This window comes from Vombatus ursinus, unplaced genomic scaffold (genome assembly GCF_900497805.2).
Source record: "Vombatus ursinus unplaced genomic scaffold, bare-nosed wombat genome assembly UNPS02015255.1, whole genome shotgun sequence".
NCBI classification, from domain to species: Eukaryota; Metazoa; Chordata; class Mammalia; order Diprotodontia; family Vombatidae; genus Vombatus; species Vombatus ursinus.
In genome coordinates, this window is record NW_020955033.1 from 25,904,510 (window position 1) to 25,930,968 (window position 26,459).

Below are 26,459 nucleotides of genomic sequence, written 5' to 3' on the forward strand. Positions count from 1 at the left end.
AGTCACTTTGTCCAAGGCCATGTTATAATAGGCAGCTGAAATATATGACACTAAATGATGGGGGGTTGGGAGGGAGATATAATCTGACCTGAAGTATAGACAAATACATGATCTATATAAGCACTTTACAGCAGACCTTTTCACTCCTGCTAGAATTAAGGCAAAACGTTTGGCAGGAGAATAGATGGACAGTAATACATTTTTAAAATTCGGGAGGGAGTTGTGGTATAATGGAAAAAAAGCTCTAGACAGAGTCAGAAGTCCTAGGTTCAAGTCTTAATCCTACCATTATTTAGCATGTGACCTTGGGCAAATAATTTTACAACATTTAGCATCAATTTCTCCATATGTAGAATAATGACTAGAATTTGTACATCACTTTAAAGTTTGTGAAGATCCCTAAAAACATTATCTCATTTTATCCTCACAACAATCCTGGAAAGTTGAGACGATTACTATCTCCATTTTACAGATGAGGAAACTGAGGCAGACAAAGATTAAGTGACTTCAAAGTCACAGTTAATAAATGTCTGAGGGCTGGATTTGAACTCAGGTCTTCCTGTCTCCAGAATTGTATCACTGCACCACCTGGCTATTTCCACATTATGATAACAATACTTACTCAACCTACTTCACAAAGTTAATTATTTCCATTCCCACTATTATAAGAGATCATCCAGTTAACTTAAAAGAAAACATAATGTGCAAAAGGTAAAAGCAAAATATCTGATATCACTATGATTTTAGTGGGGAAGGGGAGGTTTGCTCCTCCTCCAACAGAAAATTGATGTAATAATGGAAAACATGGGGCAGATAAGAAGTAACCAGGTATTAATATGATAGTGAAGTATAAAGCCAGTCCATTATCCCTTTAAGAAGTGTGAAGGAATCTTCTGCTTAAATTTTAAGGGCAGTTGGCTATTGGTTAAGAGAAATTTGGCCACATCCCTTAAGGTCTTTAAAAAACTAAGCCTTCCAAGCCCTGGAGAAGATCAGGAAGGTTCAGAATTTAAGTCAGTGGAAGAAAGGAACAGCTTTGTACATTGTGCTGTACATACTGTACAGGTGTACATACAGCATCTCCTAGGGTAGGAATGGTGGGAATTTAATCTCCTCCATCCCGACTCCTGACATTGAGGTAAGGTATCTTGCAGCAGAATCACTTTCCTAGCAGGAGATATTACATCTAACAGAGAGCATATCTGGAAAGAGCAACCTGAGGCAGAGGGCAAAGACATACTCTCCCATGTGCCACCTGCCACAGACACTGAGAAGTGGCATTTGAATTAGGAAGCTTCTTCATAGATCAGAAGAAGCCTGGCTATGGATTCAAGAGGGGATTAGCCCGAGCAGTCAAGAGCTGAACTGTGGATGAAGAGATACAGGAAGACAGCTGAGTGATCTGCTCAGTAAGATGCTATGCCCAGGGGAGAGCAGAGTCAGAAAACCATGAGAAGAGAAAGGACATTAGGCTCTTGAATATTGGAGAGTTGAGGTGCTTTGGTTACATATGATTCCTCACTAACAATGTACTCTAAATTTGTTTCTACTCTTCCTACTAATGTTGTATATTTTTATGTGATAGGGCAACCAAAATTTATGAGAGAAATGTTTTATAGCTACTGTCTTTACCATGCCATCTTGGTAAATCCCTTGCTTTGAGTTAACTATGCTGATTAGCTAATAAACATAAATTCACTGGTAGGGGCTCACCAGCTACAGTTTAAGGAATACAGACTAACAAAATGGAGGTACAGTCAATCCTCAACATTCCTGAGCTTAACTTCAATGACTTCAAGTGTCCCTATGATTTTATTAGTAACTTCATTTTCACTTTTGCATTGGCAACCATGCACAATCATGGCTATGTGCAGTAGAGAAAAGAATGAAAGACTCAATGTACACAAGTCTGTGGAACAGCTTGTAGCTGCTAGGTGCTTCATTGGTCTTGTTCACTCAACCACTGTAAAGAGCTCCCTGTGCATTCCTTGAATATTTTCATGGTTTGCCTTTAAAACTCAAGTTTGGTGTGGTAATTATGCTCTCAAACCATGGGGCAAGTCCTTTGGATTCTAAGCCCAATCGAGTAAAGTTAATCAAGCAGCTTAGTGAGAAAATAAAGGTATAACATAAACTTCGTGCCAGAATATCAGTAGCTGTGGGCCATGAGTTTAGTGTTAATGAATGGACAATTTGTTATATCCGCAAAAAGGAGGAAAATACTTGCAGCATTATAGATTTCACGTGCTATAAAAAGCAAATATTGTCTGAAATCAATATTTTTTATTGAAATACTGGCACAAAATGTCACACAATCCTAGGAAATTACTATCAAGAAAAATGTTTTGCATGTTACCAATTTTACTTTGTGTACTGTATTTTATGGGTTATTTTGTGGTTACTAAGTTAGGAAACATGTATTATCAGAATTAATATTCTGTTATAAGGAACTGTATATTTTCAGCAATCTCTAGTGAAAGATTACAGTTTTTGGAGGTGTTGGGATCCTAACCCTCCATTTCCCATAGGTTCAATGTATCAAAATTCACTTTTTTTTACTTTTGCACTGTTTTCTAGGAATGTTATACCAGCAAAAGTTGAGGACTGATTGGAGTAGTTGGTCACTTCTCTGGAGATCCTGAGTAGTCCTGGAAGGGTGCTACATTAGTATACTTTTTGGGGGGAGGCAACCTGCCAAAGACAGGTAAGGCATTCCTAATAAAATAGAATTCCTATGTATAGTGTAAAGCTGTGGTAGCAAACTCAAATAGAAACAGAAGCCACTAATCTATACATGGGGATCCCTACGTGCTGCATATTGACTTAGTTTTAAAATATAATGTTATCTCTGTCTTATTGTATTTTTACTTATTTTGTTAAAATATCTTCCAATTACATTTTAATCTGGATCCAGCAGCACTCAGATGTACTGTGGCCTCATGTGGCTGGGAGGGAGGGCAGGGGTTGAAACTCTGGTATAAAAGTTCTGGGCACAGACTCATAAGACCTGGGTTAATGGTTCTGCTACTATCTATCCATAATCTCCTTGAGTCTCAGTTTTCCTAACTGTAAAAGGGAAGATAATATCACCTGCCTTACCAACCTTCCCAGGATTATTCTGAAACAGATGTTTCATAAACTTCAAAATGATACATGCTGTTGTTCTTCAGTCATGTATGACTCTCTGTCACCTCATCTGGGGTTTTCTTAGCAGAGATATTGGAGTGATTTGCCATTTCCTTTTCCAGCTCATTTTACAGATTGAGGACTGAGACAAACAGGGTTAAGTGACTTGCCTAGGGTCACACTGCTAGTAAGTGTCTGAGGCTAGATTTGAACTCACAAAAAAAAAGGAGTCTTTCTGACTCCAAGCCCAGTACTCTCTCCACTGTGCCACCTAGCTGCCCGATAAAATGCTATATAAACACGATCTATTATCATTGCTACTGTTGCTACAATTTCTTTGAGCAGTATATTTTTAAAAAATCTATATGCAAGCCAATCACTTTATTTCCCATAAATTCCCAACATATATCCATTATGATCAGAAACTAATAATCTAATAGAAGAATCAAATAAAAGAGAAAGAAAATAAAACTCACCATCTGTAGTGCAAGACCCTTCTGGGGCAGGCTTTTGTGAATAGGGAATTGGTGGGCTATTTGAATCTGACATTTCTTCATCTTCATCTTCATCTTCCATTTCATTAACAGTTGGGTTGTTAGAAAAGTCCAAACTCCCATTTTGAGTGTAGCGGTGTACCAGTTCTTTATCCAGATCTTCCACTTTGGGCTTGACATCTGAGTAAGCAAACAAACTGTAGATAACATCATACTGGGACTCGATGAAAAAAATGCCTTGAGGGAAAAAATACCAGCAAAAAATAAAATCCTCTAGAAGACATGTCTCAGGAAAGTGAGACAATTTCAAGTGACTGATTCAGAAACCTCCAACACTGTAACCCCTAAGTCTTTTAAGACCAAGGAAGACCACCATATTGGTATTGAGTTTGGGGAGCTTACCTGCAGGAGAGAAGGGGTGCTGGTCAGGGTCCAAATAGAGCTGAGAAAAAATTGGCCTTGGTACAACACTACTACATCTCAGGGATGCTTCTATTGAATTATGAAGGGCTTCTTCAAATCGGGCAGATTTCAGTTGCCCTGCATATGAATTCCCCATGATCTAAAATAAATAAAAACAGATAAATAGATAGATAAATAGATAAAGGAAGGGTATATAAAAATGAATGCATTAAGGAGTGACTATATGTGTAAATTCTATTGATACACACTACAAATTCTCTCCTACAATTCCTTATTGACAAAATACATAGGGTTATATAACTAATTCTTGTATTCAGGGTTACTGTTTTTTAATAGTTTGTGGCAAATCTTTCAGGTTGTTGGCCCTTGGCAAACTTTACACTACTAGAAGAAGGCCCTCTTCATATGGAACCTTTAGAGGGTCTCACTTAATGAAGGACAAATGACAACAGCCTGATTATTCCACTCCCCTACCCAGCTTCATGGAAATATTATGTAACAAGGGAAGTCACTGGTATTTTGGCAGCTTTCACAAGCGCTGGCTGGTCCGCATATCACTGACACAGCCTCACTATAAGGAGAACACAATAAATGATTACAAACTTTTCAGGCACACAACACCAATGATTTTTTTATTTGTTGGCTCTGTGAATGGATTATCTTTATGGTTCATGAAGACTATATCAAATGAACTAAATCTTTGGAAGTACCAAATGCTACAAAAATCTATCTGTGTCACTTTTTGGAAAGCAGCTCCCAGACATAAAGATGCATTTTCCAACTAGCACTGTATTCTGAGTTGTGTTAGCTCATAATATACACTTGCATACTTAAATGGAACCACAATCTCCTCAGTGCAGATGATCTCTCCAACAGTGAAAAACCGAATATGACATCCTGCTATACCTTCTCAAGCTGTGCAACTTTTGTTGCTATTCCCCTGTAAGTCTCTGCAGGAAGCTGACCCAACATGGTGGTGGTGGTGGTGGTAGCGGTCTTCCTCAAGATTCCTTGATACTAGGTCAAGAACCCTAGATAGGAGCCACCTATCAGTTCTCAGTCTCATTACACGACCAAGTCCTTCAATTTCTGGTCATAAATCTTGCTTCTCTTATGTGATTCTTCATTAGCAAATACACCATAGCATACTCATGCCTGCCATACAGAGCCATAACTAGGAATTTCTGCACCCAAAGCTAATTCATTGACGAAGGTGGTGACATGAAAGACAGACATCTCTGTAGTTATACTGGGCATTGCAATATGAGATGACCATTGACAGACAATTTACAATTACTGAATTACAGTGATTACAATTGTAATTACTTCACAATTATTGAATATCACACAAACATCCCTGTCTCTTGCTGGGAAACAGGCTTTGTCTAAGTCCCTGAACCATGGATACCTTTGACAGTTATTTGTATCTATAGCCACTTAATACAAGCCCTGGCACCCTGGAAGCCAGAGAAAGAGACAGGGAAGGAGCCAAGACATACAGGTAAGAGGTGAAACAACAGACAGCAGTGTCAATAAAATCCAGAAAAGAGAGAACATATCCAAGTAAAGTGGGTGGTGCACTCTTGTCAGATGCCACAGAGAGGTCAAGAAAGATGAGGACTAAGAAAGGCTTGAGGGATTGGTGAGGTTTAATGAGTGGGTTTTTGGATTTTTAATTTTATTTTAAAGGATAGAGTATGTTGGTAGGCAGCAGTAGTGAATGAAGATTAGGTAGAGAAAAGGGATGCCTATGGCAGCAGTCTGCTAGAAAAGACTGGGAGGAAATGGGAACAGAGATTCATGAAAACTAAGTAGATCTTAGTAAAGAGCAGGAACATAGAACGGAGTAAAGGGGTTTTAATAGAAGAGGGGTTTTGAAATGTGGAGGAGAAAAGAGCACAGAGCAAATGAAACTATATTTTCTCAGCGAAGTATAAGATGAGGTTTTCAGCTGAGAGAGTGAGAAGAATGGGTATGATGTGAGAGGCTTGAGGAAAGAAGAGAAGGTATGGAATAGAGTAAAATCTGGGGGGAATGAGGTAGGTAATCAATTTGAAAGAATAAAATGATTGCCTTCCTGAAGAGAGGGCCCCATTGATATTAGACAAACATAAATTTGTAATTGGCCCAGTAGATTTTTCAGCATCACTCAGACACACATGATTAGGAGCACAGGAAGTATAGATGGTAGAAATAATACTTACTTTACAGCTAGCACTGTTCTATTTCACTAGTCCATTCAGAATCTTATTTCACATTACTGAATTTATGTATGACAAGGTTTCAGAGTATTAAATGACTTTGCCTTTGTACCTTTGTGGTCAAATCCTAATTCAAAGTGACCTTTTAAAGTTTTTTTATGTCTGAAAATCAAGCTAGGATAAATGCCTTACATTAGGATTCCCCAACCAATCAATCTGAAGTCCTCAGGTTCACACTGGGACCACATCCCTATTCCCTCAAGATTGTGGATAGCTGATTAGGTTTGGAAACCATTTCAAGGGAAAGTATGGGGTCAATTTCAGCTCTACTTCTACTCTAAAGAGTTTCTTAGCGTTGCAGGATCCACAAATAAGTCTCTGTTACTCCCTGTGCTGCCTTTCTTAACTCCTGCTACTGCCTCTGTAGCACAGAGGTCCCCTACAGCAGTGGTATCAAACTCAAGTAAAAATCAGGGTCTCTAAACCATACATAAGGATCCCTGTCAGTAACTGTATTTTTACTTATTTTAAAAAAATATTTCCCAATTATATTTTAATCTGGTGCTGCTAGTGTTCTGCCACCTCTGCTCTACTGATTTCCTAAGTGGAAGGGAAATAAAGTGATTTCCATAACTTCTTAGGATCTAAAAACTTAATGGAAAAAACACAAACAAACCCTGAAGTCTTAGCTTGACAGAAGTTAGTATATTCCTCCATCAATCAAGGTTTATTTCTCTATTTAGGGCACAACCACAGAAGTTTATATTGTGTGAAAACATTATGTTGTATGGTACCCTAGTTTCTTAGCCCTTTCCAATTTGGTATTTGCAGTATGGTGGAGTAAAAAGGGTAGATTATACTGGTCTTGCTTCCAGAGGAGGGAGAGCTCTTTCTGGATATAACTCATCAATCAACAATATTTCATCATTCCGAACCTCAAAGGGAAATACTGGAATATGGATTTTTTTTTGCATTAAAACTGCATTTGACAAAGATAGTAAGAGCTTAGAGGATAAATTGACACAAATTATGTAGTACACATATAATCATGATTTTTCTGATGCTTGGGTTTTAAGTGTCAGAATATTTTTTCCTCACCACCACCAGGCAATCTTTTTATACATTCCTAATTGATTATGTCACTCCTCACAAGCTCCCCACCTCTTTCCTTCCTCAAGGCTCCCCCTCACCCTTTCACCCTGAAGTACCTGGAGTCAGGAAGACCTAAGTTCAAATCTAACCTCAGACACTTGTTAGCTATGTGACTTTGGACAAGTCACTTAACTTCAGGTTGTCTCAGTTTCCTCAATTATAAAAGGGAGATAATAACAGCACCTACCTTGTAGGGTTGTATTTAGCATGGTACCTAGCACAGAGTAGGCACTATAATACCATATGTATGCTTATTCCCTACTTCCTGCTCTCTTAGTCTCCTCCCTTAGATATTTCCTTATCATCACAGAATTCTGTGCTTGAAAGCCAGGATTCCATTAAATAGCTTGGTTGATATCATGACTCAGCTCATGGTCAATTTTTTTTTGGGGGGGGGGTTGATTAGTTGTGTCTGACGTTATGATCTCCCCAGGGGCAAAGATACTTGAGTAGTTTTGCTATTTCCCTTTCCAGCTCATTTTACAGATGAGGAAACTGAGGCAAACAGGGTTAAGTGACTGGCCCAGGGTCACAAAATAGGTGCCAAGTGTCTGAGGCTTCATTTGAACTCAGGTCCTCCTCTCTATCCACTTTGCCTCCTAGCAACCTGTAAGCCTTTCTTGATCCCCACAGTTGTAGGGACCCTCTCCACTCCCCCATCATTTTGTATTTATTTTGTATGTAATCCAATAGTTAGTAATTTGTGAACATGTTATATATCCCCAATGAAATGTAAGCAACTTGAGGACAGGGACTGCCTTACTTTTGAATATGTATTCTCAACAGCTTGCACGGAGGACCTTAGGAAATGTTTGTTGATTGATGACCTACACCCAGTTGAGGTTGAGATGTCTACAAGGCATTGATTCAACAAGCATTCAGTGTGAAGAGCTGCTGCTCAGGGGAGAGATAAGATCTGGCTATAAAGATCTGGGAGGAATTTGTAAAATCATGATTTTAAACTATCAGAAGTTCATGACATTACTGAGAGAGAGAAAAGAGCCCAGCCAGAGCTTTGGGAGACATAGGTGGTTAATAGACAGGGCACTGATGATGACCCATTAATGGAGACTGAGAAGAGAGGAAGAAGGAAAAGCAGGAGAGGGTTAAGTTTTAGGGGAACCACGAGGGGAGAGAGTGTTGGAGGTTGTCAATAGTGTCAAAAGCTGCAGATAAGTTAAGAATGAAGACTGAGAAAAGGCCAACAAATTTAGCAATGAAGAGATTTGTATTGCCACCTTTAATTTCTATAGCCCATCCATACAATTCAATTTGACAAACATATTAAGCACTGACCTGGGCATTGAACATACAAAGAGATAAATGAAATAGTTTGTACTCTCAAGGAATTTTGAGGGGAGTATGGGATAGAGAAGAGGGATTCAACATGCACATAGATAAGTAAATAATTCACCTCCTTCCAACTAGGGTCTGTAATTGTTGCTATAAAGCCAGATTCTGTCATCAATTACCTGTCCTGAAACAACTCTGCTTCTAAAGACAATTTTATGAGTCTCTCAGGATGTAGGTTTATGAGTCTTCAAAATGCAAAAGACAAGAAAAATAAACTGAAGCACCTTGGTTTTATTAAGGAAGCCACCAAAAGACTTTTAATATTCACAATACAGACAAGAGTCCATCATTGGGTCCTATGTATACCTATGCAGTCTTCAGTATTCTGACACTGGGCATTAGGAAGAGTTTTCACCTTTTCTGTGATATAGAAGGTAGACAGCAAGAAAACCTATTCCTAAGAGTACCTGGAGGTTCAACAGTCCCTTGGAGTTAACTGTACTTATTTCTGCGTGGCTGCCAGGTAATGAATACACATAAAAAAGCACATACATATATACATATACACATGTGTATGTATACATAGAGAGAGGGAGGGAAGGAGGGGAGAGAAGAGGAGGGGGAAGAGGAGAGTGACAGAAAGAGAGAGAAAATTCATCTGGAATTGCCTTCAAATTTACAAATCACATCCAACCACAAACAAACACGAAAAAATCAGTCTCACCTTATAATCTCATCTCTTTTTTTTTCCCCCTTAAAACAATAACAACCACAGCAGCAGCAGCAGTCACATTATTTATCACATTTGTTTCCAAGTAATTTTGGCTTGATCTTAAGAAAAACTTGTTAACAATTAGAACTGTCCAAAATGGATTTAATTTCTTCAGGAAACAGCAAATTCCTTCTCCTTATCAGGAATCTTGCAGAAATCCTGCTTAGGTAGACTACAAGCTCCTTGAGGGCAGGAACTTTTATTTTTGTCTTACTAATCCTAGCCCCTATGCACAGTGGCTGGCATACAGCTCAGTACAGTTATATTTTAGTCATGTCCAACTCTTCATGATCCCATTCAGGATTTTCTTGGCAAAGATACTAGGTAGTTTGTCATTTCCTTTTCCATGGCATATAGTAGTGTCCTTAATTAGGACAATTAATGCTTGTTGATTGATTGATTGATATACTGATTGGCTTGTATAATTTCTAAGGTCCCTTCTCACTCTAGATCTATATGATCTAAGTATTAGTTTAGTTTTTTTGAACTGGACCTGGGAGTTGATCAGGAAAAGTGATCCCAGTGTGGAAAATTTCTCCCACAGATATAAGTGAACAACTTCTCTGGAGCTTACAGCCCTACAGAGTTGCCTAAGGGGAAAGGTCTCTGAGTTATGTATCAAAGGAAGAACTTGAACTCAGGTATTTCTGACTCTAAAGCCAGCCACATTGCCTCTCTACACAGATAGCACTTATAACTCATAAAATTGCATATAATATTTGACTCAGAAAACAACTATTTTTATCATTTTTCAAATATGTTACAGGTTGGTGCTACATCCTACAGATATTGATGGTAAAATATTCCTTCCTCCCCCTCCCCCCACTACATAAATTATGTCATGAATTATAATACTTTGAAACAGAAAACTGAATAGTAACACTAACACTGACACGTGGGACAGAACAGAAGCAGGAGAGCATGGTGAACTAGGCATTAGGAAACACAGAGTGGAAAAGTGACTAGGTAAATTGAGAAGACAAAGGATCCACCTACAACTTCAAAGAGAAAGGACTAATTTCTTCCCCAATTCTTCTTGGCCCAATCTATCAAATGTCTTGCTAGCAAAAAGTGCAGTAGGCACTTACATAGCACTTGGACGGACAATGTTGCAGGCATCCCTGTGGTGCTTATAAGACTGTGTATGAATCCTGAAAAAACCTTCAGTTGTAACAACAGTAATAACAATCAAGCGAGAATAGACTTGGCATTAGGGATGGAGAGCCCTAGTTTCAAGTGCTGACACATAATAGCTGTGTGACCCTAAGAAAGTCACCTCATCTCTAAATCCCCCAGGCAACTCTCTTGTCAAAAATTGCTGAGCACATTGTATGTGACCAACTGACCAGCTGACCAACATTGGCAGAAGAATATCCTCAGTGGGTGTTGCCTACCACTATAAAATCGTAAGGCTGGCAATAATCATTATCATAATAAGAATAATGGTCAATCATTCAGTCAATAAACTTTCTTTTGAGAGAATTCTTCCCAGTAAACTTCTATAGGAAATACCAGGGGAGCTTGCCATTCCACAGAAATGTTGAAGAGTCTGGGAGGTAGCTGACAGTATTCTTTGAATTATCCTGCTCCCCCTACTTTTATGAGTCCATTAGTTCTCAAGTAAAGAGATAGTTAACAGCTCATTAATCAAGAAGACTGCGGATCAATAAAGATATTCAAGAAAACCTGATTTCAAATCCTGCCTCAGTTACTAGCTGTGGGAAAGACCCTGGGTAAATCACTTATTCTCCCTATTTTTCAGTTTTCTCATCTGTAAAATGGGGATATCACAAGCCCCTACTTTCCCAGGTTATTGTGAGGCTCAAATGAAAGCATACAAAGTGCCTTGGAAACTTTAAAGCATTACATAAACGCTAACTATTAATATGAAGACATGAAATGTCGTAAAGACCTGTTTGTCTCCTACCTTCTCAGACAAAGTAAAGAATCATAAAACTAGCCCCAAGCACAGAACGATCACCAAACTGGCTATTAGCAAAGGACTGACTTAGCTAGTTCATGCTAGTTCACGCAGATGAACCTTATTAAATAAATGTTCATTTAATGCAGTATGCTTTCATGAGGGAGTTCTTAAAATTCCACCCAATAGCATTCTACGAGACTGGTAATGTAGGCAAGCCTACAGCAATTGAGCTCTTTTGCCTTCATTCTCAAAACAAGTCAAGGACTAAGTGCCTCTCAGCATTATATTTCCATGAGCTGGAATCAGTATCTGGCTGAAAGTCAACTCCAACAAGATGAGGATGCTAACAGATGAGAAAAATATTTGAGGCAGCAAAAACAAAATATAATAAGACAAAAATATCTGTAAAGTCCATTGCATAAACAGTCCTGTCCAATGTTGGGGGCAGTTTATGAGTCCCTATGATTGAGTTTCCTTTGCAGTCTGTTTTATATAGGGAACTATTAAGGGCAGGGGGCATGTCTATTTTTATTTCCTTTGTATAGCATCAGATACTTACAGGTTTCCAATAAATGTTTTCAGTTAATAAAGATGCTACTAAAACAGAGGGGGCATCTCACCACATGAAATGTTATGTGCACCCAGATAATTAGTGGATCCAAACACAGTACTTATAAGACATGCCTGTCACCTCAGTAAGTCAAATAAAGTCCAAACAACCATTACATGCTCTGTGAATCCTTTACCCTTTTTGGCGATAAAGGACATTGGAGAAAATTAAAGCAGACCTCTACCACTTGCCAAAGCTTCTATCAACTTTTCTCAGTATTAGTCTTTCTTTTGGGGTGGTTAAGGGAAAAAGCATAGGAACAGGTCATATTTCAGCCTGTAGTGTTTGTATTGTTGTGCAGTCGTTTCATTTGTGTCCAACTCTATGTGATCCCATTCCAGGTTATAGTGGCAAAGATACTGAAGTGCTTTGCCATTTCCTTCTACAGCTCATTTTACAGATGGGGAACTGAGGCATACAGGGTTTAGTAACTTGTCCACACAGCTAGTAAGTGTCTCAGGCTGTATTTGAGCTCAGGTCTTTGACTCCAGGCCTGGAACTCTATCCACTGCACCACCTAGCTGCCCTGTAGAGTTCCTACCTGTACCTAAGGTTGTAAATGTGTAGAACTGTAATGTTTTCATCTACACAGTAGATAGAAATAAGAATAATATTCTGAATGGTAATATTTATATTCATACATGAAGCTGTCTATGCTGTGAATCATTATTTCTCTAAGTATACATATGTAGACATGAAGACTTAATTCATTCACAACGTATTTATTATGTGTCTCCTATATGCAAGGCAAACTCAAACAACCTCAATGATTTTCTCCTAGTCTAAAAACCAAGAGTTTTCCCACCAAAAATATCAGATGAGGAAGCCTATCCATATTTTTATTTTAAGGATTTTGGACTCACACCAAGTTATACTCTGCTATAATGCTTGTCCTTTCCATTTCAGCAGCTACATCCACTTAATTAAGGAAGAGGACAAAGGGAGAGGGAAAGAGGAGACAGGAGACCTCTTTCTTCACACACTTACGATATAAGCCTCCCACGTTAACCAGGTACTTGAAATTGTTCTTTCCAACACAAAGTACAAATAGTGTCTACAAAAACAAAATACAATAGACCCATCAGGTAAACACAAGTACATTTAAGAATAATACTGAATTATTTCAACAAAGACTTTTGGTGGCAGAGAGTTTTTGTAATTGCTTTGTCCTTGTCAATATACCGCAGCTGTAGGACAAGGAGGAAAATAGAAAGCTCTAGCTCAGGACAGGTGGCTAATAGGCATGAAGCTAGATAGGCATGAAACTAGACTACCAAAAAAAATCGCACTCTAAATACTTAAATAAATGGAAACAATGAACCAAGGATGACTTGCTTAAAAGGAAAAAATCTGAACGCACACTAGGGTACCAGAGGGAATGACAGTGGCAGGACCAGCACGAGCCTTGTGTCTCTAAGGGCATTAGATCCATTTGTATCACAGCTGGCTGAGAATGTGATTCCCCTTTCCATTTCATGTGGACTTAATCCATTAGGTGTCAAGTCTTTAAAAAAAGAGATCCTTTCAAATCATCTTTACTACGTGTTAGTGATACTTGTATAATTCTCCTTAAATACATAGTTACTTTGGTTATAGTTTCCTTTTCCCATTTTAAAATAAAGTTTTTTCTTTTCTGACAAGAACTTTTTTTTCTTTTTAATTGACAGCTTTAATGATATAATAACAAATGGATCTCTCTTCCTTATGTAAACTGAAATTGCCTTTTCCTTCTCTTCCTCCTCTACCCTCTTTTCCAGGTTCTCTAACCACCATACCAGAGCTGCCTATTTCAGAATTACTCTTTTCAAAAGGTTGGTGAGGGATGGAGGATTTTTAAAAGCAAATTTAATGTAAAGGAAACTATATAGATGGTGTTGGGAAGTAATTAGAGCTCAATAACACTTGATGGCTCACTGACTGGCTTATTATGCAAAGGCAAAGATCAAATGGATTTTGTTTCCTTGATCCCAAGCCTGGGATTCTGGGAACTGGAAGGACCTTAGCAAACCTGCCTAGGAACAAGTCAAGGAAAGCCTCATTAAAAGATTGGACTGGACTCAGAGTTATGAGGCTAGATTTAAGTCCTGGCTCTGCCATTTCTTAGCCAGATGACATTGGACTTAACTTAGCCTTTCTGAGCCTCAGTTTCCTCCCTGTTAAAAAGGGTAATAATACATATACTGCTTGATTCATGAGGTAAGTATGAAGCTCTGGTTAGATAATGTAAGAAAAATGCCTTTGGAACTATAAAATACCATATAAATGTGAACTATAGATTTCTAAGAGGATAACAAAGAGATCACAGGCCTGACTTCCGATGATTCCCCTAAAAATAATAAAAGGAAAAAAAACTGCCAAAAATTCCCACAAGAAAAGAACTCACCAAGAAAACAATAAGAAGCTAAAGAGCATCAATACAACAGAAGCAAAAAAAAAGATTATGAAAAAACACAACGAACACATTATGGAAAAACAGAAATGATCTCATCTCTAAAATTAGGAGGCTGGACTACACTGCCTCTTTCCAAGTCCAAACTGATGATCCTATGAAAAGCTAAAGAAAAAAGGCACACTGAAACAATATTAGAAGTAGCTTCAAAAACAACCTAAAAAATCTCATGAAAGTTACTGAAAGTTACAGACATACTAAATAAGGGAAGAACTAAAATCAGAGGGGAAAAAAGTCATGAGAGGGTTTAGGAGAAGACGCAAACAGCTAAAAAAAATCCCAGGAAGAACTGGAGAAGAAACTAAATGCAGATTTTAAAAAATTTGAGGGATGAAACTTCACAGAATCATAAAGAATACAAAGAACTGAAAATGTCAACTATCAATGAAAATGTCAATAATGTAAGCTCTTTGCAGAAAGGGACTATTTCATTTTTATCTTTGTATTCCCAGAAGCTAGCACAGTGCCTTGGACATAGTAGATGTTTCCATAAATGTTTATTGAATTGGATCATTGGATAATTATTCACTCATCCAACCAGAATTTATTAAATGCCTAGTATGTGTCAGGCATGGTATCATGCACAGACACTATTTTTAAAAAATTATAATACTATACTAGTTAAATAGCTGAATGACATAATTGCAATAGAAAATATGAAGAAAGGCAGTATACTAAGAGATTCTATTTTTAATCAGGTCTTTTCTGAATCTAGTACTATAACCATAAGATTTTAATATAATTTTTCTTATTTATGAGTTTAGCTAAAATTTCTTCTCCCTAACTGCCAATTTCCTGTTGCTAAGCATCATGGTACTTAGCTAGTCAGGCCTTCAAAGACCAGACAAAATCTATTTCTGAGACCTCTTTCTGAACTGGATTAAAACCCTCCCAGAGATTGTGTTTTGCTAGTATAACCTTCTAGAATTCAAGGTCACTTCCTTAATAGAGTGAAACATTGGAGTAATATTTTTATGAATATGATTTATCTGAATTTTTTCCTAATATGGAATTATCTTTACATTCCTGTTAAGAATCCTCCTTGGTCAAAATGAATAATTAAGATAGAGGGCTGTCCTAGTTACTATTTAATATGCTTTATCAATATTCATTAATTATACTGGCTTAAATTTTCTTTTTCAGATTTATCCCTACCAGTTTAAGTATCAAACTTATATTTGCCTCATTGAAAAAAAACAAAAACCTAACCCATTCAGATGTACAGAAACTGAAGGCTATTTCCTCAATGTGACAAAAAGTATCTACTAGACACTCAGGGAAAATATTAAATCAATGGAAAAAAATGAGCATTCCTATTTTTTAAAAAAAAAGAGGTGATGAAGGATTTTCTACTGTCATCACTTTTAATTATACTCATAATAAATATTTATTAAGTCTAAATAGTAAGTATAAGTAAGCCTACTATATGTGAGGCACTGTGCTAAGCCCTGAAGATAACAAAGAAAAGAAAAACACATTTCTCTACCCTCAGAGACCTCAGTTTAACTAGGGAGATAAAATGTAAATTGTGTACAAACAAGCTATACACAGTTATCCCTTCTACATGACTTTCCCCATCATGGAAGAGGGAAGGGTTTGGGGTAAAGTTAAAGAGTTCAATTCTGAAGCCACTGAAGTTTATGGAGCAGTGGAGGGACATAATCAGACAACCTGAGCTTATAGAATGTAAATTTATGAAAAGGAAAGTCTGTATCTTCAGCATTTACTATAGAGCCTAGCACAAAGTAGGTATTAATAAAAGCTCATTGGGGCACCTAGGTGGCATAGTGGATAGGGCACTGGCTCTGAAGTCAGGAGGACCTGAGTTCAAATCCGGCCTCAGACCAAACACTTGATGCTTACTAGTTGTGTGACCCTGGGCAAGTTTTTTTTAGATTTTAAAAAAATAAATGCTCATTGATTGATAATCTAACATAATTTTAAAGTTCTACACAGCTCAATATGGAACAAATAATAAACAACAATTAAGAGGTTAAAATTCGTAGATGACAGGATTTAGCTAGAAAAACCAAGAGACTGAACAAAAACTTTTAATTGAGCTAATAAAAGGATTAAATAAAATAGAGAGAGATAGGATAAACTCACAAAGAGCAACTGTCTTTTTATATACCCCTCATAAAAATCAAGAAAATTGACAGAAAGGAAAACACCACTTATAACAACAAAATGCATCAAATAATTAAGAATTAACCTATAAACACACACACACACACACACACACACACACACGAGCTATATAAAGATAATTTTTAAAAAACCAAGACAGCAGATATATTTGTGCATGTGTATACACACACACAGAACTTGTGAAAGAAACAAATGTTATGAAGTGTGGATACTCTACAGACTGTACTACAGCATATTTCTAATTTTATCTACAATGGAATTCTATGTGATTAACGCATGCCTGGAAGCTGCATTGTTTGAAATGAGCCTTTAAAGTTATATTTTCAGAGACTAGGCAAGGACTATAGTGGAGTGGATAGAGAGATGGCGAAAGAGGCTATCACATGAAGAATTCTGTTGTTTCAACTCAGAAAATAAGGAAAATCTCAAGGAGAGTGGTCTGGCATTTCCCTTTGAATACTGTCTTCCTTCCTGTCTAGGGCATTTCTTCCCAAACCTTCCTCGATGCCAAAGCTAACCTCTCTAGTTGTGCGACCCCTCCCCCACCCACTGCCCTAATGTCTCCATCCTCCTCTAGGACCTGACTCCATAAATTATCTCCTTGCTCTCATGTATCTTTGATTTCTCAATCTCCATTGCTTCCTTCCCACTGTCTACAAATACGCTCAGGTCTCCCCTACATAAAAAACAAAGCGATTCCCTAGATCCCTGCCATATGCCTTGTAGTTGCCTTTCTATCTCCCTCCTGTATTTTATTGCCAAACTTCTTGAGAATACCTTTTCTGTTTGGCCCCAGAGGGCAGAACCAGGAGCAGAAGGTAGAATTACAGACACAAATGCACCCTGGATATAGGAAAAACTTCATAAAAACTAGAGTCACCCCAAAATGGAATGGGCTGTCTCTGCAGGTAATGGGTTCTACTTCACTGGAAGTCTTCCAGTGATCACTTGCTGAGTATGTTACAATGAAAATTCTTTTTGAGGTATGTATTAGATGAAATGGATTCTGCTTAGGTCCTTTTGACACCCAAATCTTGTGTTTCAATTTTAACTATCACCTCTACACATTTGACTAGGAAATCTCTATCTACCCTGACCTCCCTGTGAAGCTCCAAACTGGTCTTTGTATTTGACAACTAAGAGCAACAAGTGATACTACAAGGAGTACGAGACTTGGGGTCAGAGGATCAGAAATAAATGCCTAGCTCTGCTACTTAGCTACCTGTGATATAGGGCAAATCACTTAACCTTTCCGGGCCTCAAACTAATGCACAGAGGATAGAACTGTAAACTGTTCCAGCCATTCTGGAAAGCAATTTGGAATTATGCAAAGAAAGTGACTAAAAATGTCCATATTCACTGACCTAAAGATTCCACTGCTAGGCATATACCCCAAGAAGGTCAATGTCAAAAACAAAGGTCCCATTACAGCAAAGTATTTATAGTAGCACCTTTAGTAGCAGCAAAGACTTGGAAACAAAGTAACAGCCATCAACAGGAGAATGGCTAAACAGTTGTGGTATACCAATGCAATGTAATATTACTGCTCTATAGGAAACAATATGATCAATACAGAGAAGCATGAGAAAATAAATGAAAAAAAATCAAAGTAAGCAATAGCAGGAAAACAATACACACAATCAGCACAACAATGTAAATGGATAGAATAACAATAGCCAAGAAACTGAAACGAAATTCTTTTAAATTATAAATGACCAAGCTTGGCTGGAAAGAAAAAAATGAGAAAGAACCTCTTCCTGCTTCTTTACAGAAGTGAAAGAGGAGGACTATAGGTATAGAATACGGATACTTTTTCAATATGCAGGTTGGTTCTGCCAGTTTTTTTCTCCCTCTTTTTCATTTTTTTTTTTTTAAAAGAATGAGTGCTCTCTGGGAGGATGATATATTGAGAAATGTAGATGATATAAAAATTTTAAAATGTCAATACAAATTAATTCTTAAGAGACTATAATATTTCCCCAGTGATGCTGTACAGATGTCAATCACGAAACACTAAAATCTAAGAAGAAAAACTGCAAGTGACTTAAAGAACTGAAAGACATATCATGGGTGTAACTCAGAAGTGAAATAAAGGCATTATCTATCAAATAAATGTATGAAAAATAAAGTAGTTGGGTTTGTCTTGTATCAAGAGCAAGGGATAACAGACAGACTGAGGTTTGACCTGATAACCCATAAAATATCAAAATATCCAGAGGAAGACTTCCAGGTATCTACCTTAGGTAGATTTCTATGGAGGATTTATAACAGGTCATGGAAAAATTATCAAATCTTCACTCTTTGAGGTGCAGTACCCTTGGAGGAAGCACCTTCACCATAAGACAGAAGTACTAAGGAATTAGCCTTTCACCTAAACTAAAATGATGATGACAGTTTATTGAGATAGCACTTCACAATTTATAAAGTCCTTTCTTTACAACAAACCTCTAAAAGAGATAATGTAAATATATCTGTAACACTGTTAAAATAATTTACACACATATATGCATGTTGGCTTCTCTGCCTAACTTTATATACACCCACAGTCACACATATGCATTGTGTATAAACATATACATACTATTATGTATAAACATATGCACATAAACATAAATATACATATAAACATATTGTGAATAAACATATGTATAAACATACATATATTATGTATCAACATATACAATATAAACATATACTGTGTATGTATATTCGTATGTATGTATGTATCCTCTTAGTGGCTGAGGAAAAATTATGTTTTGTTTGGGCAATAAAACAGCAGATTAAATGTAATGGCCTTTTTGCAATCTTTATACTTCTTGACCTCTGTTACAGCCTCTGACACTAGTGCTCACCTTCTTTCTCTTCACCTTGATACTCTCTTCTCTCTAGATTTCCAAGACACTGCTATCTCTTGGCTGTCTTTTTTTTTTTTTTAAGGCAATTGGGGTTAAGTGACTTGCCCAGGGTCACAGAGCTAGTTAGTGATAAGTGTTTGGTCTGAGTTCACATTTGAACTCAGGTCCTCCTGATTTCAGGGCTGGTGCTCTATCCACTGTGCCACCTAGCTGCCCTCTTGTCTTCCTTTTGATTGGCCACTCTTCCCGAATTTATTTTGCTGGGTCTTCATCCAGTTTATGCCTATGAACTGTGGGTATCCCTCCCCCCCAAGACTCTGTCCTCGTTTCTCATCTCTTCTCCCTCTATACTATTTTTCTGGGTGATCTCATTAGCTCCCATGGATTCAATTATCACCTCTATGGGATGATTCTCAGATCTACTTACTCAGCCTTAAACTTTTTCCTGATCTCTAGCCTCCCCTCTCATCTCTTCCCTCCTAGACTACCTCTACAGCCCTGGGGTTGGTCTCCTTGCCTCAAGTCTTTCCCCAACTCCAATCCATCTTCCACTCAGCTATTGAATTTATCTTCCTAAAGTGCACGTCTGACATCATCTCTACCCTCAGCCCACTCAAAAACTCCTATATCTCCTTAGTATTTCCAGGATCAAATATACCTGTTTGTCTTTTAAAGTCCTTCATAACCTTTCCTTACCTTTCCAGTCTTGTTATATGCCCTAGCACATACTCTTCAATCCAGTGTTACTGATCTCCCTGCTGTTCCTCACACAAGATGCTCCATATCTCCAGACTCTGGGAATTTGTACTAGCTGTTCCCCATCTCTGGAATTCTCTCTCTCTCCTCATTTCCATATCCTGACTTTCCTATCTTCTTTCAAGCGTTAGCTAAAATCCAATCTTCTACAAGAAGCCTTTCCCAATTCTCCCTATTAAAGGCACTAATTCCCACACATTTTCTGACTATCTAATGTATTATATAGATATTTTTTTCACATAGTTGTGTGCATATCATAGTCCCTATTACAGTATGAGTTATTTGAGAACAAGGACTATTTTTTGCCTTTATTTGCACTTAGCACAGTGCCTGGCACATAGTAGGTGCTTAATAAATGCTTACTGACTTGACCTGACTGTGGATAGACATGTACTGTACTGGGAGAGGAGCTTGGGATAACAGCCAAACTTTCCTTGGGATTTCCATCTTGTACTCTGACATTCCTGTAGAACAGATGAGATTTCTCTGAATCTACTCTCTCTGCCACAGTTCAGTCCCACCTCACACACGTGCTCCAATCTCTCAGCTTCCTGACCCTTAGAAGCTATCTCTAGTTCTGAGATTGCTCCTTTCTTTTAGACAAATTCCTTAGGGCATGACCAAGTCCCTCACACAATGGTTTTGATTGATTCAAGGAAGTATGTAGGCCTTGTTTGCACTTGGTTTTGATTCATTGATTTAATCAGAAAATGTCCTTACCTAACAAAGACAATTATTTTTAACTGGTCTCCTTCTGGCTAATTTATACTACTGTACTCCTACCAAATTTTTCTAAAGCATAGCTCTGATTGGTGCCACTTCCCGTTCATAACCATTCATAGCTTTTCATAGGCTATGAAGTCAAGACTTTCAGTCCTTCACAATCTGTCTCTGACCCACTTTTTCTCATTCTGTTCCTTATGAGCTTCATATTAAAACTAAACTCATCTTGAAATATCCTACTTCATTGTCTTTGCTCATGCAAAGGACATGAACCTAACCTCAGAATTTATTTCCTTTTCTACCCTGCCTACTGAAATCTCATCCATTCTTTCAGGCCCAATTTAAATACCATCTCTTAAACATCGCTTTCACCGTATCCCCCGCCATCCTAAGTCTGAAATAATCTCCCCCTCTCTTAAATACTCATAAAACTCTCTGTATTTTTCCTATGCACGTAGTGTTTTCTAATTTCTACTGCATTCAGTTTTATACGTCTTACCTTCCTTACTAGATTATAAACTCCTTGAAGGCACATGCCTATGTCTATTTATCTTTGTCTCTGCCTTGGAATCAATCACACCATCACCTCACACACAGAGATAACTGTGAGAGATTCTCAAATTGAACAGAACATGTAAGATTCAGACTTCTAGTTGTTTATTAATCGGCATATCCTTTTCAGCAGTAACATCCCATGAGTCTATGATTTTATGTGCCAGGAACTGTATAAAAAGCTAAAACACAGTCCCCTGCCTCAAAGGAGCTTATTCCAAAATAGAAAACTAATGCAGGTTACGTGCAAAAGTGCGTGTATAAAATCGCTGATTCCAATTAATAAGATTATAGATCTGGAGCCAGAAGGGACCTTAGAACCCTCCATTTAAAAAAAAAATTGAGGAAACTGAGGCCTATATTGGTTAAGTGACTTGTCCAAAGTTACACAGAAACTAAGAACCAGAGCCTGAATTTGAATCCAGGTCCTCTGACTCCAACCAAAATCAGCTCCCCCTTCCACTGTGCCACTCTATTCCCAGTTGTAATACTCTACGGGGCAGTTAGGAGGCTAGGCAGATAGAGTGCTGGGCTTAGAGTCAGGAAGATTCATCTTCCTGAGTTCAAATCAGGCTTTAGAAACTTCTTAGCTGTGTGATCCTGGGCAAGTCACTTAACCCTGTTTGCTTCAGTTTCCTCATCTGTAAAATAAGATATAGAAGGAAATGGCAAACCACTCTAGGTCCTTTGCCAAGAAGACCCAAATGAATTCATGAAGAGTTGGACACAACTGAAACATCTGAACAACAACAAAATGATTCTCATAAAAGACATGTTTAACAGTGAAAGGAACAATGAATTTTAACTTGGAAGATCTAGGTTTTAGTTCCGCCTCAGTCACTTAAATACTGGCTGTGTGACTTTGAACAAGTCAGTTTTATCTTTGAGTCTTCATTTTTTCATTTGTAAAATAGCAGCATGTTGTGAAGATAAAACAAGATTAGGTATGCAAAGTGCTTTGTAAACCTTTAAGGACTAAATAAATATTAGCTATTAAGAGGACCTGGGCTTTATCCCTGCTCTGATACTTACTTAAGACATTCATTCATTCATTCAGCCTTTATTAGGTATCTGCTATGTGCCATGCCCACAGCGAGGCAGCAGGGACACAAAAAAAGAGAGACAGAGAGATAGAGAGAGAGAGAGAGAGAGAGAGAGAGAGAGAGAGAGAGAGAGAGAACTTTCTGCTCTCAGAAAGTTTACATTCTGCTGGGATGGAGATACAACCATCTAATCTCTCTGAGTCTCAGTTCCTTCATCTGTATTAATAATACAACACCCATCTCATAGGATTGTTATTTATTTTATTTATACTTTATTTATAAAATAAAGTGCTCTGCAAATTTTAAAGTGCTATATAAATGTATTATTTTTATTGCTATTACAGAGTAATGTTTTCTCATTTCATTCTGTACAATAAATTTTATTAAAATTATAAATTCAAATGGTTTAGATTAGAAACTATTCATAGACAGTACTGTCTATTCAAGCATATTTCCAAAAACCACATGGCTATTCATTTCACCAAATTCATTAAAAATAAGTGATTTATTCTGTTTTTATGCTCTATTCTTCCTCAAAATATTCTAAATATGTTGTTGTTATTGAGTTGTTTTAGTCATGTCTGACTCTTTGCGACCCCATTTGGGGTCTTCTTGGCAAAGATACTAGAATGATTTGCCATTTCCTTCTCCAGATCATTTTACAGATAAGGAAACTGAGGCAAACAGGGTTAAGAGACTTGCCCAGGGTCACACAGCTAGTAAGTGTCTGAGATTGGACTTGAACTCCAGGTCAGGCACTCTATTCACTGTGCCACCTACAAAGACACAAAGATCATTTTCAATAGTCTGGAGAATGCAAAAGTTGTCCTATCTCTGTTCTGACAACTTCTTAGCCAAAACTATAAGTTTAAATTGTGTAAATATATGTAGCAACTTAGCTCTTAAAACACACACACACATATACATATTTGTGTGTATATAAATATAAGAACTCTGACTAGAAATAACTGCTAAGAAGCAACTGCCATTCTCATGTTTCAATGAAAATTATTTACATATTTTCTGTATTTCTATCCCCCCCACCAAATTCCACTATTCTTCCATGTAATAAAGAGTTATTTGTTACTTCTGGAAGTCTTAACTTTCTTCCTTGAATACCATGAATTCTTGAGTAAAATAAACAAGTCTCTGTCAAGAATCTCTGGAGCTAGTGTAATGACCAGAGGCTATCCCTGGGCAACATCAAAGATACAGAACAGTAATAGGCAATGTGTGACCACTACCATGCCACCAGAGACCAATTTTTCAACATAGAACAAAGCTAATCAGCCAGAACAGAAAACATTAAATACAAGGAAATGCTTCCAAAGTGTGGCTTACAACATTCATCATGCTTGCCACACATAGAGCTGTCCATACAACTTCAACAAAGAACCAAAACTTGAGGTGTTTATCATAACAATCATGAGAAATTTGCATGAGACGCCTGAGGCAAAAGCCAGCTCCCTTCAAACTAGAAATGAATTTCAAAAGCTACTTTTCTCCAATTTTTCAGACTTGCAACTTTTGAGTTGTTCTGGGAGCAGCACAAGGAGCTATTTGAAATATTCATCTGCATCCCTTCTCTTTTCTTCCTTTTCTATATTATTTCCTAAGTCTTCAAAGTGAATTGAGCATAGTACCCAGACTAACACAATTAATGACTATAATTAAATGAGGAGATAATTTTTTGTTTCACTGATTCCCTAAATCTAGAACTGGGTTTCATTTTTCCTTATACATTTGTATGAGTCATTAATAAAACCTGTAAGCCTGAAGTTAAAGGAAAAACAGATCCCTCCTGTAGTGTATTATCTTTAAAAGAGAAGTTAATTTTTTATAATTACTGTTTTAAAGTGTTGCGAATCAGAATTTTTTTTTTCAAAAAAGTAGCATAATTTTCTATTTTCCTATTAGAGTAAAATACCTCCTGTCTTCCACAGAGGAACACACTTAAATATATCTAAATATTCATTTTGCTTTTTAAAAATGACATCCTGCAGAAAATCTAGTTACAAAAAGAGAATATGTCCTAAATCAACTTGAAATTTTAAGTGTCATCTGACACTCTCATTCCCATTTAGATCTGTCATTCCTGCCAACTTTATCTTTCCCTTCCATCTTCTCACACAGTATTTCCATCTTTTGGCCCTTAAAGATTTATTTAAGGTTGCTATTTGCCAATTTTGCCCCAACTTTAATGTTATTTAAAAATCCTTGAGTTTGACAAGCAACTGTTAGCCAAGAGACTTATGATTCTAAATTATTTTTTGAAAGATGCATTTATTTACCTTGCGAAAATTAAAATGGAGCACATTATCATTTCCATACATATATCTATTGCTTTTAGAAACTATGCTTACTATTTTGCAATGTAGAAAATCACCTCCACAATTAATTTATCCATCAAGAAATTGCTTTCTACTACTCATTTAATCCATATTCTCCCTACTGTATGTTATAAAGTTTACAACAAAACTTCCACCATTCTTACAACAATTCCACTTTCATATAAATCTACTTAGCACCATTTTCTTTCCTAAAGTATCCACAATCTTTGGGTCTTGGAGCCATGGAAGGTCTGGGTTGTTATAAAGTCCTTCCAAGCACTAGAGGGTTTTTTTCTCTTCTATAAAGAATGAAATTTTTATTGTTTCTGTCTTTCTTTTTTTTAAATCCTCTCTAAGGTCTTGACTCTGACATTGGTTCCCTACTTACTAATCCAAAAATGTGGAGACATTCACATCATCTCCTATGGCTGCTCTTTCCCTCTGCTTTTCTGTATCTGTCAATCTCTCCCTCTCTCTCTCTCTCCCCCCACTCTAATCTCTTCTATGCATTTAATCATTTTTTAAACTTTTATTAATTATTTGTACAAACGTCCCTCTTTAAGACTGTAAGTTACTAATAGTCAGAGACTGTGTCCTTCTTCATCCCTGTATCCCTAAAACCCCTAAGCATACTGTATCTTGTACTTAATTCAATTTTGTGGAATGATACCAAACAACACTTAGTCATCAATTTACTCCTTTTTCTTTAAACTTAAACACAACTAATCACATTAAACACAAAAATCAAGTGCCTATTCCAGAAGGCCCAGAGTTATATATTATATTAATTTGTTCAGTTCAGAAAATTCAAAATAAATTAAAAGATACCTTTTACATTGTACTAAGCTCTTGTGCTTTTAAGTTCTTTAACAATGAAATAAAATGTTCTGGAGAAACAGAGCTTAAAAATTAGTTTTTAAAGAAATTTTATCTTAAGAAAATTAAAAAGTACATATATTTTGCTTTTAGAAAGTATACTTAATTACTGTGAAGGGAAACATTTGCCAAAAACTTATTACATCATTCATTCATTTTATCTTTCCTCTTCTTGAAAATTTATTTGGGTTTGAGTCTGAAGAACAAATGGCATGTCACTAGCAGAGAATTCTCTGCTACAGAAACATTAAAATGATAAGCATTTTGGAAACTAAAGTACACTCCAACCTTAACTGTCCTTTCAGACCTACACTGATTGCTTATAAATAAGTTGCCAACATTTGGTAAGGATTATCCTTTCATTCAGACAAAAAGCAAGCATTCCTTAGATAAATCAGTACTTTTTGCCATGAGACTCATAAAACCTTTTCACAACACAGATTTTTCAACAGAATCCTTTAAGGTTTTAGGAGGCTGCTCCTTTTACTAAGTAACAAAATACACCCCATGGTGTCTCACTGACCCCACTCAGCTGTCCTTTGACCTCTCCCATTGTTGTGGCCTAACTTCAGGGGCCACAGAATTTGCCTCCCATATCAAAAAGGCTACTGTTGCTTCCTCCTAGCACCTGGTGAAACAAAATTCACCAGTTCATAGGTGTTTCTCTTTCTCTCTCTCTCTCTCTCTCTCTCTCTCTGTCTCTCTCTCTCTCTTTCTCTCTCTCCCCCCCCC

At 37.2% G+C, this 26,459-nt stretch overlaps 1 protein-coding gene across 1 annotated transcript in view; it reads right to left on the reverse strand.

The window, feature by feature from the left end:
- The window catches only part of LOC114031711 (GREB1-like protein), a 148,257-nt gene that overhangs the window by 120,476 nt on the left and 1,322 nt on the right, over positions 1-26,459 (reverse strand). The window contains exons 2-3 of the mRNA XM_027846868.1: positions 4,023-4,182; positions 3,603-3,800 (exon numbers count right to left, since the gene is read on the reverse strand). Of these exons, the coding sequence (XP_027702669.1) occupies positions 3,603-3,800; positions 4,023-4,179 (355 nt within the window). The 5' untranslated portion in view covers positions 4,180-4,182. The remainder of the gene's footprint in view (positions 1-3,602; positions 3,801-4,022; positions 4,183-26,459) is intronic.